General features: G+C 45.1%; 1 protein-coding gene across 4 annotated transcripts in view; it reads right to left on the bottom strand.

Annotated features, from left to right (window-relative positions):
• The window catches only part of LOC115205048 (mediator of RNA polymerase II transcription subunit 12), a 93,557-nt gene that overhangs the window by 64,618 nt on the left and 12,994 nt on the right, over positions 1 to 15,945 (bottom strand). For 3 of the 4 annotated variants that reach the window (XM_029770613.1, XM_029770610.1, XM_029770612.1), the window contains exons 11-22: positions 13,779 to 13,910; positions 13,224 to 13,359; positions 12,349 to 12,572; positions 12,002 to 12,061; positions 11,678 to 11,812; positions 6,973 to 7,117; positions 5,815 to 5,933; positions 5,393 to 5,536; positions 3,379 to 3,542; positions 2,788 to 2,919; positions 2,164 to 2,391; positions 1,863 to 2,007 (exon numbers count right to left, since the gene is read on the bottom strand). In XM_029770613.1, coding sequence (XP_029626473.1) covers positions 1,863 to 2,007; positions 2,164 to 2,391; positions 2,788 to 2,919; positions 3,379 to 3,542; positions 5,393 to 5,536; positions 5,815 to 5,933; positions 6,973 to 7,117; positions 11,678 to 11,812; positions 12,002 to 12,061; positions 12,349 to 12,572; positions 13,224 to 13,359; positions 13,779 to 13,910 — 1,764 coding nt within the window. The remainder of the gene's footprint in view (positions 1 to 1,862; positions 2,008 to 2,163; positions 2,392 to 2,787; positions 2,920 to 3,378; positions 3,543 to 5,392; positions 5,537 to 5,814; positions 5,934 to 6,972; positions 7,118 to 11,677; positions 11,813 to 12,001; positions 12,062 to 12,348; positions 12,573 to 13,223; positions 13,360 to 13,778; positions 13,911 to 15,945) is intronic. The other variant, XM_029770611.1, reaches the window with a different exon arrangement.

Raw genomic sequence — 15,945 nt, 5'->3', positions numbered from 1 at the left:
GCATGAAAATCCTTTTTATTTTTGTTTCAAACCATTTTTAAATATTGATCCCAATGTCACATATTGGCCCTATTATTTATAGAATTACCCACTTACGGTCTCTCAAAGACCCACTTAATTCATTCAAATGTGTTCGTAAGGCATCCCTAACGGCATCCCTAGCCGTGTCCTCAGAGCATGTGCATACCAGCTGGTTGTTGTGTGTTCGGACATTTTTAATCTCTCTAGCTCAGGCCCCAACTGCTTCAAATGTCCAATATATTTTTTTTAAATTTATTTTACCTTTATTTAACTAGGCAAGTCAGTAAAGAACAAATTCTTATTTTCAATCACGGCCTAGGAACAGTGGGTTAACTGCCTTGTTCAGGGGCAGAACGACAGATTTGTACCTTGTCAGCTCAGGGATTCGAACTTGCAACCTTTAGGTTACTAGTCCAACGCTCTAACCACTAGACTATGCTGCCACCCCATGCCCAAGAAAGGGAAAGGTACTGAAAGACTACTGACCCAACACTCACTTCCATCATCATGAAGTGCTTTGAGAGGCTAGTCAAAGACCACATCACCTCCACCCCCGACACAGTCGACCCTCTCCAATTCCCCTACTGCCCTGACAGATCCACAGATGACCCAATCGCCATTGCACTGCACACTGCCCTCACCCACCTGGACAAAAGGAATGCATATGTGAGGATGCTGTTCATTGACTACAGCTCGGCCTTCAATACCATAGTGCCCGCTAAGCTCACCACAAAGCTCCCGGCCCTGGGACTGAACTTCTCCTAATGCAACTGGGTCCCGGACTTCCTGACGGGCCACCCCCAGGTGGTGAAGGTAAGCAACATTACCTTCTACACTGATTCTCCACAAGGGGGCATCCTCAATTCCCTCCTGTACTCCCTGTATACCCGACTGCGTGGCCTCAACAGTAGTAGGCCTAATTACCAACAACAATAAGATGGCCTAATGGGAGGATGTAAACACTGACGCCGCTGTACCAGGTTAACAACCTCTCCCGCAACGTCAGAAAAACAAATGAGCTGATTGTGGACTTCAGGAGGAACCAGGCTGGGCACGCCCCCATCCTCATCAACTGGGCCGTGGAGACGGTAAAACTGGCAAGATCCTCGGCATACACATCTCAATGCTGAAGAAATTCAGCCTGTCTCCAAGGGCCTTCACAGTGTTCAACAGGAACACCATCGAGAGCATACTGTCGGGCTGAATCACAGTCTGCTATGGCAACTCCACTGCCGCGGATCGCAAGGCACTATAGAGGGTGGTACGCTCAACCGAACACATTATTGGATGCACACTGCTTGCCCTCCAGGACACTTACAACACCAGGTGTCGCAGGAAGGCCAAGAAGATCATCAGGGCACCCAGCCACGGTCTGTTCTTCCCGTTTCCATCACTCAGACCGTTGCAGTATAGGAACATCATGGCAAAATCTGTAAGTCTGTCCAATAGCTTCTACCCCCAGATCATCAGGCTGCTGAATAGCCACCACTAGCCAGCTATCTGCTCCCATGTCCCCCCCACCTACTCCCCCAGTCTTCAAACCCACCCTCTCCCCCTGCTGCTCCCCCTATGGCCATTTCCAACTCCCCTCAACTGGCATTTACCCTGCCCCCACTCCAATGGACATTATCATTGCCACAGTGAATATGTATATATTATTTAATTGTCCTGCATCAGAGCTCAAGAATTTCACTGTACCTTGTAATTACATCTGCAACCCTGTACACGTGACTATTAAACTCTCTGAATGTGAATGCATATTAATTGGTGTAGCGAAAGAGCTGCACGCTATTGCACAGTGTGTACGTGTAGGTGTGCCGAGTGCGTGTGAACACACTCACGTCCACGTTGCACAGCAGGTCATTGAAGCCACAGTTGCCGTTGTTGGAGGAGCAGCAGAGGGCCTTGAGGACGCCCAGCCACTCAGCACTCAGAGAGCGACAGTACGCAGTCAGCTCCGCACACAGGATCCCAATGTCATTCACTCTGTATAAATAGACACACAGAGATGGGTATTAAACTCATAACACCTTACTATATAATTCATATAAGATACGTATAACTGGTTGGTTGACAGTCAAGACTCCTGTATTGTTTTAATGCATCTGGACATATCCACAATTATAGAAAAACAGCGCTTGCCTCTCGGGGTCCCGGTGGTCCACGCACACATCCATGAGGACATTGCAGACAAAACTGTAGCGGTTGGCGGGGCTGTCGTTGAGGATCTTACCCACCATGCTGTGGTTGAAGTTGTGGGCCGACGGGTTGGCGATGGCCTCCATCATGAACACAGGGTCCCACAGCATATTGGAGTCTGACGGGTCGATGTTACAGTAGATTGAGTTCTTTACCTTGGAGCAGAACTCACTGGACCAGGGAAGGACATATATTTAGAGAGCTTGGACATTGATGTTTCTGCATTATGATTCATGTACATAGCACTACAACATTCTATGGCAGCAATGTTAGCTCCCAATTAACATTACATGGGGGATATTAAACAATGCAATGTAACTGAATGTCTAAAATTTGAACAAATATTCAAAATTCTACAAGTTGCCCCAACTCTCTAAATACATGGCTCTGAGGGAGAGGAAGGACACGGATTGTTTTTAAAATCATTAGACGGCTTACCATGTGGGGCCAAATATTTTGGTTTCAACACAATGTTTACTTCACTTGGCCCACTAAAACAATGTCATGGAAATGGTAGAATACAATAAAACTGCATTGAACAGTTGATGGTCCATGTTGATGTTTAACCTGAAGATCTCTCCAAACTTGCTCTTGAGGTGACTGCAGGAGGTATAGAGGTCATACAGGTAGGCCAGGATGCAGCGCTCAGCTGAGGAGCAGTCTGCAGGGTTCACCCCTGACTTCACCACGATGCGCAACCTGGTTAATGAAAATAATTCAACACGTTAATGCAAAACAACAAAGGACAGAACGCTTCCTGTACTAAATGAGATATGGAAGACGGGTTGAATTGAGTTTGCAGGAAACAGGGTGCCAATTGCAATAGTCCAAAAAGTGCAAAGTATTTGAGGGGCGCATTTGACTCCAAAGTATTTGATTTAGCTATAATTTTTGATGACCTAGGTCTGAATATAACAGAGACGGGTTTATTGTCAGTGAATAGCCTAGGTACCTGACTGTTTCTGCATTCAATAACGCTATGTCACTGCCTTGCACATACAATGGCTAAAGTCAATTCAGACTGGCGACCAGGCTATATAATAGAGCTGAATGTCTAGGGGTTGGAAAGCACCCCAGGCTATTGATGTGAATGACTAAGGGTTGGATAGCATTAGCACCCAGGCTATAAAGGTGAATAGTTAAGCTTGTGTGACTTACCCGTCAAAGACCTGCGCCGTCTGCTCGGGGTTGAGGATGAGGCAGGAGTGGTACCTCCGCAGCACGGCCACGATGCACAGACACAAGCCCGTGGTGTAGCTGCCCACCAGGCTGGATGACTTGAGCAGCAGCTCTGCCTCCACCAGGCTCAGCTCATTCAGCAGCTAGATACACACACACACACACACACACACACACACACACACACACACACACACACACACACACACACACACACACACACACACACACACACACACACACACACACACGGGAGAGGGGAAGCAAGAGAAGGTTAGCTATACAAATATTAAAACCATTCAGGGAAAAAAATAGAAAATATAACTATCACTACGAGAACTGTAATTAAATGCTACGATTAAATGCATTGACATTAGAGATACAGTGGGGGGAAAAGTATTTGATCCCCTGCTGATTTTGTACGTTTGCCCACTGACAAAGAAATGATTAGTCTATACATTTTAATGGTAGGTTTATTTGAACAGTGAGAGACAGAAAAACTAAAAAATATCCAGAAAAACACATGTCAAAAATGTTATAAATTGATTTGCATTTTAATGAGGGAAATAAGTATTTGACCCCATCTCAATCAGAAAGATTTCTGGCTCCCAGGAGTCTTTTATACAGGTAACGAGCTGAGATTAGGAGCACACTCTTAAAGGGAGTGCTCCTAACCGCAGCTTGTTACCTGTATAAAAGACACCTGTCCACAGAAGCAATCAATCAATCAGATTCCAAACTCTCCACCATGGCCAAGACCAAAGAGCTCTCCAAGGATGTCAGGGACAAGATTGTAGACCTACACAAGGTTGGAATGGGCTACAAGACCATCGCCAAGCAGCTTGGTGAGAAGGTGACAACATTTGGTGCGATTATTCGCAAATGGAAGAAACACAAAAGAACTGTCAATATCCCTCGGCCTGGGGCTCCATGCAAGATCACCTCGTGGAGTTGCAATGATCATGAGAATGGTGAAGAATCAGCCCAGAACTACATGGGAGGATCTTGTCAACAATCTCAAGGCAGCTGGGACCATAGTCACAAAGAAAACAATTGGTAACACACTATGCTGTGAAGGACTGAAATCCTGCAGCGCCCGCAAGGTACCCCTGCTCAAGAATACATATACAGGCCCGTCTGAAGTCTGCCAATGAACATCTGAATGACTCAGAGGACAACTGGTGAAAGTGTTGTGGTCAGATGAGACCAAAATGGAGCTCTTTGACATCAACTCAACTCGCCGTGTTTGGAGGAGGAGGAATGCTGCCTCTGACCCCAAGAACACCATCTCCACCGTCAAACATGGAGGTGGAAACATTATGCTTTGGGGGTGTTTTTCTGCTAAGGGGACAGGACAACTTCACCGCATCAAAAGGACGATGGACGGGGCCATGTACCGTCAAATCTTGGGTGAGAACCTCCTTCCCTCAGCCAGGGCATTAAAAATGGGTCGTGGATGGGTATTCCAGCATGACAATGACCCAAAACACACGGCCAAGGCAACAAAGGAGTGGCTCAAGAAGAAGCACATTAAGGTCCTGGAGTGGCCTAGCCAGTCTCCAGACCTTAATCCCATAGAAAATCTGTGGAGGGAGCTGAAGGTTCGAGTTGCCAAACGTCAGCCTCGAAACCTTAATGACTTGGAGAAGATCTGCAAAGAGGAGTGGGACAAAATCCCTCCTGATATGTGAGCAAACCTGGTGGCCAACTACAAGAAACGTCTGACCTCTGTGATTGCCAACAAGGGTTTTGCCAACAAGTACTAAGTCATGTTTTGCAGAGGGGTCAAATACTTTTTTCCCTCATTAAAATGCAAATCATTTTATAACATTTCTGACATGCGTTTTTCTGGATTTTTGTTGTTGTTATTCTGTCTCTCACTGTTCAAATAAACCTACTATTAAAATTATAGACTGATCATTTCTTTAAGTGGGCAAACGTACAAAATCAGCAGAGGATCAAATACTTTTTTCCCCCCACTGTAAAGCTGTACCTGAATGGCAAAGTCAATGAGGCCACTAATGTTGAGGGAGTACTCCATGAGGTCAAATATGAACTGGATGTGCTGGACCAGGGGCAGGTGATAGGACATCCCTAAGGCAAAGCTGGTGATCTGTTCCAGAACATTCCTGGACACCTAGTCATAGAGAAGAGAAGGGCAACAGGCCTACTGTAAATACATAACTGTGAATATCCATAACATTGCATACTCCAGTATTAAAATTAAAATAAAAAATTGAAAATATCAGTTTGCAGTAAAAGATGTGGTTTTATAGGAATCATTTAATTGCGACTTCCTTGGACATATCATCAGTATCTATTTATACTGAATAACTTCAGAGGATTACACTAGCAAGTTTTGGAGCACCATTAAAAAAGGTGAGACTGGACTGCTATGGGAGGGGCGTCACTCACCTGAGAGGTGACCTGGTGCTGGTCAAAGCGGGAGAGGTGCTGAAATTTGGAGAAGATGTCCTCTGCTGTGGGGAAGGCCTCGGGCTTACTCCTCTTCCTCTTCTGTCCTTCATCTCCCCCTGAGAAAGAAAAGAAGATCGACTATTTATATATAAGATATATAAGATTGACTATATAATATATATATATATATATATAGGGCCATTCTCAACGGTTAGAGCTCGTCTGATGACATGTTTATGTCCCAAATGGCACCCTATGCACTTTTAAAATGTACATTATAAAATAGATTGTGCTCAAATAGCACAATTCAAATATTAAAAGGAAAAGAGTAGTTTATTAAAATATTAAAAGGAAAAGAGAAGAAATTACTTGAATGAAATAAGCAAAAAGAACTTCAGCCTGTGTAATTATCACTTTTCAAATAACCCTTGATAAGGTCACATGCTCTGAGAAATAAGATGGGTGGCAGCAACTGACAGCTATTAGCATAGAAATCGGACAGGATGAAATTAAAATTGAATGAAGGTTGCGAGCTCCGGGGTAAAATCGGCAAAAAAGTCCAAAGCCTGTGTTCTATAATGAAGAACAGAGCGGGAAAATGTGTCGGAGAAAAGACATGAAGGTTTCTGAGGACAGTTTTCAACTTGGGAAACGTTATTGAGGGGACAAGATTGTGGCAGATGTATACAGCAGTATACAGCAGAGTCCTGTGTCCCAAATGGCAACCTATTCCCTACATAGTGCAGTATGTAGGAATAGTGCGCCATTTGTGAGGTAGCCCGAGAGCCGATTCAGCATAAAAAAAAAAAAAAGGGACAGCATCCATAAAAAACTATGTGAACAAGATAACGGCTCGCTGCAATCTGCACAAACATGATATGTTGTGTGATATACAGGGAGCACATCTGCTGAGAGCTCCATAAATCTATGGTTGAACATCACGACCGGTGCGCAGTTACGTCAGAGTCTCAGGTTTCCAGAACGAGCACAGTCTTTCTTATCCCTCTACGTGAAACATGCTAAAAGCAACTGCAGAGAGAAATACATCAAACATGCCATTTTTCACTTGGGAAAACAGAAGCCCCATAGACAAGATAATACAAGCAGTTACCATCATCAATCGTAAAGCATGTAAACCACCAGCAAGGGTCTTACCGGTCTCTGCTGTGCTTTTGCGGTTGAGCACCTTCAAGATGTCTTTCGTGATTTTCTTGATGGCGTGCCTTGCTTCGTCTCGCTGCCTTCCCACGCCGTAGAGCACCACCAGGCGCTGGTTACACTCGTGACTGGCACTCTCCTCCTGGGAACAACAAGTCAGTCAATGTATACACTACGCGTTAAGTAGTGGAAGTAGTTTATGTAGCCTGAGATCTGAAGACTTATGTTGGCCCTTATCGCTAATGCCTAGACCAGGGATGGGCAACTTTTGTCGGGGGTTGGGGCCACAAAAAAATCTGAACTCATCATGAGTGGCCATACTGGCCCGTGGGTCTGAGTACCCACAACCATACCCACCCAGAGTTAGCCCTAGCCTTCTGGGGAACCAAAACCACATTTTGTTGAGGAATCCCCCCCCACCTTGAGAGCAAAACATTTTAGCCCCCCCCCCCATATTGACAGCGTAGAAAAAAGTTTGAGTACATTTTCTGCAATTCTACACATTTTAACATGGGGCATAGAGAAAACATTGCACTTTTAAAGCAAGTTTGCTGCAATTCATTATGCCATGGGGCGGAGAAGACTTAGCACATTCTGTCATGGGACGGATCATTTTTTCTTCTTCAGTTTTACAGCAAATTTTCTGCAATTCTGGACATTTTGCCATTAGGTTGAGAGAAATGTTTGCAGTTTTTTTATATGATATCTGAATGAGTGACTAACAAAATCCAATTGGGGCTCCCCGGTCAGATTACTACAAGTTAAAAGGTAGCTGGTCGCTAGACTAACTCGCCAATAAAAAATATTTTTTATCTGCAGTTGCCCATCCCTGGCCTAGACTTTAGCTCAGAATGCTAACTGTGTCAAGGAGTGAGTCAACACATAGTTCACAGATGCTCCCGCTTGTTCGCGCTTGTTCAAATCAAAACGTTATTTTTCACATGCCGAATACAATGCTTACTTATATGCCATTAACCAACAACGTAGTTCGAGGAATAGATCATCGAAAAAAATGTACTAAATAAAAAAGTAAAAACATTTTATAAAAAAGTAACAATAACAATTTTTGGTCCTTCCTCTGACAACACCTGGTATATAGGTCCTGGATGTCAGGAAGCTTGGCCCCAGTGATGTACTGGGCTATGCGCTCTACCCTCTGTAGCGCCTTACGGTCGGAGGCCAAGCAGTTGCCATACCAGGCAGTGATGCACTCGATGGTGCAGCTGTATAACTTTGAGGATCTGGGGACCCATGCCAAATCTATTCAGTCTCCTTAAGGGGGAAAAGGCGTTGTCGTGCCCTCTTCACGACTGTCTTGGTGTGTTTGGACCATGAGAGTTTATTGGTGACGTGGACACAAAAGGAACTTGAAAAACTATTGACCTGCTCCACTACAGCCCCTTCAATGTGAATGGGGGCATGTTGGGCCCTCTTTTTGAGGTAGTCCACGATCAGATCTTTTGGCTAGCTCACGTTGAGCGAGAGAGGTTGTTGTCCTGGCACCACGCTGCCAGGTCCTCTGACCACCTCCTTATAGGCTGTCTCATCGTTGTCAGTGATCAGACCTACCACTGTTGTGTCGTCAGCCAATTTAATGATGGTGTTGGAATCGTGTTTGGCCATGGAGTCGTGAGTGAACAGGGAGTACAAGAGGGGACTAAGCACGCACTCCTGACTGGCCACCGTGTTGAGGATCAGCATGGCAGGTATGTTGTTGCCTACCCTTACCACCTGGAAGTCCAGGATACAGTTGCAGAGGGAGGTATTAAGTCCCAAGGTCCTTAGCTTAGTGATGAGCTTTGAGGGCACTATGGTGTTGAACGCTGAGCTGTAGTCAATGAACAGCATTCTCACATAGGTGTTCCTTTTGTCCAGGTGGAAAAGGGCAGTGTGGAACGCGATTGAGATTGCGTCATTTGTGGATTTGTTGGGGCGGTATGCAAACTGGAGTGGGACTAGGGTTTCCGGGATTATGGTGTTAATCTGAACCGTGACCAGCCTTTCAAAGCACTTCATGGCAACCGACGTGAGTGCTACGGGGCAGTAGTCATTTAGGCAGGCTACCTTCGCTTTTTGGGGCACAGGGACTATGGTGGTCTGCATGAAACATGTAGGTACTACAGACTCGGTCAGGGAGAGGTTGAGAAGGTCAGTGAAGACACTTGCCAGTTGGTCCACGCATGCTCTGAGTACACGTCCTTGTAATCCATCTGGCCCCGTGGCCTTGTGAATGTTGACCTGTTTAAAAATGTCTTAATCACGTAAGATGGCGCTGGAGAAGCAGATGTTTTACGTGCCCCCAGCCAATTGTGGTTTTTCGTTCATTTGGGTTTTATGTACTTTTTTACTTACAGTTGAAGTCGGAAGTTTACATACACCTTAGCCAAATACATTTAAACTCAGTTTTTCACAATTCCTGACATTTAATCCTAGTAAAAATTCCCTCTCTTCGGTCAGTTAGGATCACCACTTTATTTTAAGAATGTGAAATGTCAGTACAGTAGAGAGAATGATTTATTTCAGCTTTTATTTCTTTCATCACATTCCCAGTGGGTCAGAAGTTTACATACACTCATATAGTATTTGGTAGCATTGCCTTTAAATTGTTTAACATGGGTCAAACATTTGGGTAGCCTTCCACAAGCTTCCCACAATAAGTTGGGTGAATTTTGGCCCATTCCTCCTGACAGAACTGGTGTAACTGAGTCAGGTTTGCAGGCCTCCTTGCTCGCACACGCTTTTTCAGTTCTGCCCACATATTTTCTATAGGATTGACGTCAGGGCTTTGTGATGGCCACTCCAATAACTTGACTTTGTTGTCCTTAAGCCATTTTGCCAAAACTTTGGAAGTATGCTTGGGGTCATTGTCCATTTGGAAGACCCATTTGCGACCAAGCTTTAACTCCTGACTGATGTCTTGAGATGTTGCTTCAATATATCCACATAATTTCTCCCTCATGATGCCATCTATTTTGTGAAGTGCACCAGTCCCTCCTGCAGCAAAGCACCCCTACAACATGACGCTGCCACCCCTGTGCTTCACAGTTGGGATGGTGTTCTTCGGCTTGCAAGCATCCCCCTTTTTCCTCCAAACATAACGATGGTCATTATGGCCAAACAATTACATTTTTCTTTCATCAGACAAAAGGACATTTCTCCAGAAAGTACGATCTTTGTCCCCATGTGCAGTTGCAATCCAGTCCAGCTTTTTTATGGCGGTTTTGGAGCAGTGGCTTCTTCCTTGCTGAGCGGCCTTTCAGGTTATGTCGATATAGGACTCGTTTTACTGTGGATATAGATACTTTTGTAACTTTTTCCTCCAGCGTCTTCACAAGGTCCATTGCTGTTGTTCTGGGATTGATTTGCACTTTTCGCACCAAAGTACGTTCATCTCTAGGAGACAGAACGCGTCTCCTTCCTTAGTGGTATGACAGCTGTGTGGTCCCTTGCGTACTATTGTTTGTACAGATGAACATGGTACCTTCAGGCATATGGAAATTGCTCCCAAGTATGAACCAGACTTGTGGAGGTGTACATTGTTTTTGGCTGATTTCTTCTGATTTTCTCATGATGTTCAGCAAAGAGGCACTGAGTTTGAAGGTAGGCCTTGAAATACATCCACAGGTACACCTCCAATTGACTCAAATAATGTCAATTAGCCTATCAGAAGCTTCTAAAGCCATGACATCATTTTATGGAATTTTCCAAGCTGTTTAAAAGGCACAGTCAACTTAGTGTATGTACACTTCTGACCCACTGGAATTGTGATACAGTGAATTATAAGTGAAATAATCTGTCTGTAAACAATTGTTGGAAAAATTACTTGTATCATGCACAAAGTAGACATCCTAACCGACTTGCCAAAACTATAGTTTGTTAACAAGAAATTTGTGGAGTGGTTGAAAACCAGTTTTAATGGACTCCAACCTAGGTGTTTATAAACTTCCGACTTCAACTGTATTTTGTACATAATGTTGCCGCTATCGTCTCTTATGACCAAAAATAACTTCTAGACATCAGGACTGCGATTACTCACATCCGCTACGGAGAGCGTGATCACAGTCGTCCGGAACAGCTGGTGCTCTCATGCATGCTTCAGTGTTGCTTGCCCTGAAGCGAGCATAAAAGGCATTTAGCTCGTCTGGTAGGCTCGCATCACTGGGCAGCTCGCGGCTGGGTTTCCCTTTGTAGTCCGTAATAGTTTGCAAGCCCAGCCACATCCGACGAGCGTTAGAGCCGCTATAGTAGGATTCAATCTTTGTCCTGTATTGATGCTTTGCCTGTTTGATGGTTCGTCTGAGGGCAAAGCGTAATTTCTTATAACTGTCCGGATTAGTGTCCTTCTCCTTGAAAGCGGCAGCTCATTATGAGTTATCTGAGATCTGCAGACTTGTGTTAGCACCCTTAGCGAAAAGCCTAGTCTTTAGCTCAAAGGGATAACTGTGTCAAAAAGTGAGTACATTTGTGCATAGGCTATGTTGTGGAGGTTGTGTGAAAAGCATTACCAGAAACCTGTAAACTTTTGTTACCAATGTAGCGGAAGTAGTTCAAAGCTTTACTGGGTGATGAGTGAACTTCGCTCCCAGAGCCTAGGCTTTTGCCCAGAGGGCTAACATGTCTAGAGTTGCACTGATAACCCAGAATTAAAATCCATCTGTGTGTTAGAGCTGAGCTAGCAAAAGCCTCTCTCCGGACTGCTTACCTGGGGGATGGGGAAGTGGGTGGCATACTGGATGTGGCGGGGCTGCTCGTAAACCAATGGAAAGTCAGGATCCTGGGCAGTCTTCTCGGGGGAGGGGCTTCCCTTTGACTCACAGTGCATGGGGGGAGAAAACATCTACAAAACAAGAGACAGCTAAAATGAATAGGGCTGTACACAGCATGGAAAGGTTATCCGGAGGTCAATGGGAAAGTAGGATGAAGTACAGGTAAGAATACTATATAGTTGTGCCAGGGAGAATATTCACTAGTGCACATTACAGTGGCTGCCAATTTCTACTCGTCTCATCTAAGACATGATGCTTACCTCATCGAAATTAGTACTCGAGTTGTGATCAATCTCCATTGACTCTGAGAGACCAGTGTCCTGCGAAAAGAAAAAATACAATATTTATTCCCCAAATTAATTAAAAAGCAATTAGTTATTACTGATGATGGGGCGGCAGGTTGGGCCAGTAACCGTAAGGATGCTGGTTCGAATCCCCGAGACGACTATGTGAAAAATCTGTCGATGTGCCCATGAGCAAGGCACTTAACCCTAATTTCTCCTGTAAGTTGCTCTGGATAACAGCATCTGCTAACTGACTGAAATGTAAATGTAGGATGATTCATCATGCACAACAAAATAACAACAGCCGCCTCCACATAACATGCCTCGTTCTTGACACTGCTGCCAGCCTCCTTGCGCTCCGATTCGTCCGAGGGCTCATCGCTAGGGGAACGGGGGCGGGGCAGGTGGGAGTCAGAGGCCAGGTCACCGCGGGAGATGAGCGTGCACATGTAGATGTTGTGGGAGAAGACATCGTGGCGGATGAGCTCGCAGAAGAGCAGCACCTGGTTGGAGAACTCCACACGCTCGCTCTCGTTGCTTGGGTCAGCTAAGGAGGAGAGACAGAGGGAGATCGAGTGTATAGTGACAAACTAGCATTAGCAGCAGTAACAGAAAGGTTTATAATATATTATGACATTTAGCAAACACTTTTATCCAAAGCAACTAACACTAGTGCACGCATACATTTTTGTACGGGTGGCCCAAGCGGGAATCGAACGTATTATCCTGATGCAAGCGCCATTCTCTACCAACTAAGCCGCACAGGACCCTTATTAAGTTTAGCAAACCCGATACCCATTTCCCACTATCGTGCCGACTCGAACAATACTGTGCTGTTGCGGATGTTTTCTTTTCACATTGTCCTTTTCAGCACTAGGGTGGATGTGTAACTTGACCAGCGCAGTACAGCATAGCTCAAGTCCCAGAGACATAGTAGTGCATAACAACTCAACTGTCGGGGAGACTGTAAATCCAAAAGGGTGCTGGAATAAGGAACAATATCAAGAGATGCAGAGAGCCTAGCTGGCTCCTAAATGGCACCCAATACTGCATTTATAGTGCACTACTTTTGACCAGGGCTCTGGTGAAAAGTAGTACATTATAGAGAATAGGGTCCCATTAGGGACAGAGCTGCAGACAACCAAAATAAGGGAATATAATTAAATAGTAGTATGAATGAAGTGAAGGGCAGACTCACTGAGCATGGGGGCCTGGGTGTCCAGGAACTGTAGGAGCACGTCCTGAAACACAGGCAGGGTGGCCGCCGAGAGAGAGCCCGATGACACCGAGCCTTTCTCATCCACCACCTCTGACTCACCGCACCTCTGTGAACCCTCAATCATACCCATAGTGTGAGAACCACTGCCATTGAGCAAATATACCTTACAGGGGAGTACAATTTCATTAAACGATTTAGACAACATTGCAAAGAAAAATAGCCTTCTGGAAATACAAAAACCTATACCTCATCTTATGAAAGAATGTATAATCTTGTTATTTAAAGGGGTGTCTTCATCCTTTATTTACACACAAGTGTAATCTCGAGGTAAAAATCTATTTTGCATGAGAGACATGTTTTCAAGAGGCAACAAAGGAGAATCAAGGAGGAAGAAAGGAGAATACTCAGGAACAGCTGTGACTCATGGGCCCGTGTAATTATGGAGCAGGGGGCAGTCACGGTGCTGTATTTGTGTGTGTGTGTGTGTGTGTGTATGTGTGTGTGTGTGCGCACTTGTGCGGGCCTCTCCTTCACCTCGGCTTCGATCTCTGCCTGTCTCTTCTCCAGTAGCTTGGCCACCACCATGGCCCTGTGGCGGCCAGATCTCTTGCAGCACACCGCCCACTCACACAGCAAGGTCACCACTGCGTCGTCATCAGGGGACATCTACACATAGAGAAACATGTCAGGGCAAAGACGGAAACAGCACGGAAACCTGTGTCTGGAGAATTCTAAGTAGTGTTACTAGAATGTAATAAAATAGAAGAGTCGAATAAGATTTCAGTTAATTGTCCACAAAAGAAGAAATTATGTGTTATTGGGCAGGTAGCTTAGTGGTTAGAGCGTTGGGTCAGTAACCGAAAGGGTAAGGTAAAAATCTGTCGTTCTGCCCCTGAACAAGGTTCCTAGGCCGTCATTGTAAATAAGAATTTGTTCTTAACTGACTTGCCTAGTAAAATAAAGGTTAAATAAAATAAAAAATATACTGTAATGACTAGGGCCAAATGGAATCTGAGGAAGCTGATATTTTTTCTGCAGCGGTGTTTGTTGGGCTCTTACACTTCACATTTTGGCTTTTCATCTGCAAGTGAAAACCATTCAAGTCTTCAGACTTGACATATCAAATCTAATTTATTTGTCACATACACATGGTTAGCAGATGTTAATACAAGTGTAGCGAAAAGCTTGTGCTTCTAGTTCCGACCATGCAGTAATATCTAACAAGTAATATAACCTAACAATTCCACAACAACTACCTTATACACACAAGTGTAAAGGAATGAATACGAATATGTACATAAAAATATATAAATGAGTGATGGCCGAACGGCATAGGCAAGATGCAGTAGATGGTAAGAGTACAGTATATACATATGAGATGAGTAATGTAGGCTATGAGAACATTATATAAAGTGGCATTGTTTAAAGTTGCTAGTGATACCTTTAATTACATCAATATGGCAAGATGGAGTAGATGGTATAGCATACAGTATATACATATGGGATAAGTAATGTAGGGTATGTAACCATTATATAAAGTGGCTAGTGATAAATTGATTACAATTTTTCCATTATTAAAGTGGCTGGAGTTCAGTCAGTATGTTGGCAGCAGCCACTCAATGTTAGTGATGGCTGTTTAACAGTCTGATGGCCTTGAGATAGAAGCTGTTTTTCAGTCTCTCGGTCCCCGCTTTGATGCACCTGTAATGACCTCGCCTTCTGGATGTTAGCGGGGTGAACAGGCAGTGGCTCGGGTGGTTGTTGTCCTTGATGATCTTTTTGGCCTTCCTGTGACATCGGGTGGTGTAGGTGTCCTGGAGAGCAGGTAGTTTGCACCCGGTGATGCGTTGTTGTGCAGACCTCTCTACCCTCTGGAGAGCCTTCCGGTTATGGGCGGAGCAGCTGCCGTACCAGGCGGTGACAGAGCCCGACAGGATGCTCTCGATTGTGCATCTGTAAAAGTTTGCGAGTGTTTTTGGTGACAAGCCGGATTTCTTCAGCCTCCTGAGGTTGAAGAGGCGCCGCTGCGCCTTCTTCACCACGCTGTCTGTGTGGGTGGACCATTTCAGTTTGTCCGTAAAAACTCTCCACCCTCACCCTCTCAACTACTGTCCCGTCAATGTAGATAGGGGGCTGCTCCCTCTGCTGTTTCCTGAAGTCTACGATCATCTCCTTTGCTTTGTTGACATTGAGTGTGAGGTTATTTTCTTGACACCACACTCCGAGGGCCCTCACCTCCTCCCTGTAGGCCGTCTCATCGTCGTTGGTAATCAAGCCTACCACTGTAGTGTCGTCTACAAACTTGATAATTGAGTTGGAGGCGTGCACGGCCACGCAGTCGTGGGTGAACAGGGAGTACAGGAGAGGGCTGAGAACGCACCATTGTGGGGACCCAGTGTTGAGGATCACCGGGGTGGAGATGTTACCTACCCTCATCACCTGGGGGCGACCCTCCAGGAAGTCCAGGACCCAGTTGCACAGGGCGGGGTCGAGACCCAGGGTCTCGAGCTTAATGACGAGTTTGGAGGGTACTATGGTGTTAAATGCTGAGCTGTAATCGATGAACAGCATTCTTACATAGCTATTCCTCTTGTCCAGATGGGTTAGGGCAGTGTGATGGCGATTGCATCGTTTGTGGACCTATTGGGGCGGTAAGCAAATTGGAGTGGGTCTAGGGTGTCAAGTAGGGTGGAGGTGATAT

The sequence above is a fragment of the Salmo trutta genome, chromosome 13 (genome assembly GCF_901001165.1).
Source record: "Salmo trutta chromosome 13, fSalTru1.1, whole genome shotgun sequence".
In the NCBI taxonomy this organism is placed as follows: domain Eukaryota; kingdom Metazoa; phylum Chordata; class Actinopteri; order Salmoniformes; family Salmonidae; genus Salmo; species Salmo trutta.
Note: the sequence above shows the minus strand (reverse complement) of the source record. Positions and strands in the feature narration are given on the sequence as shown.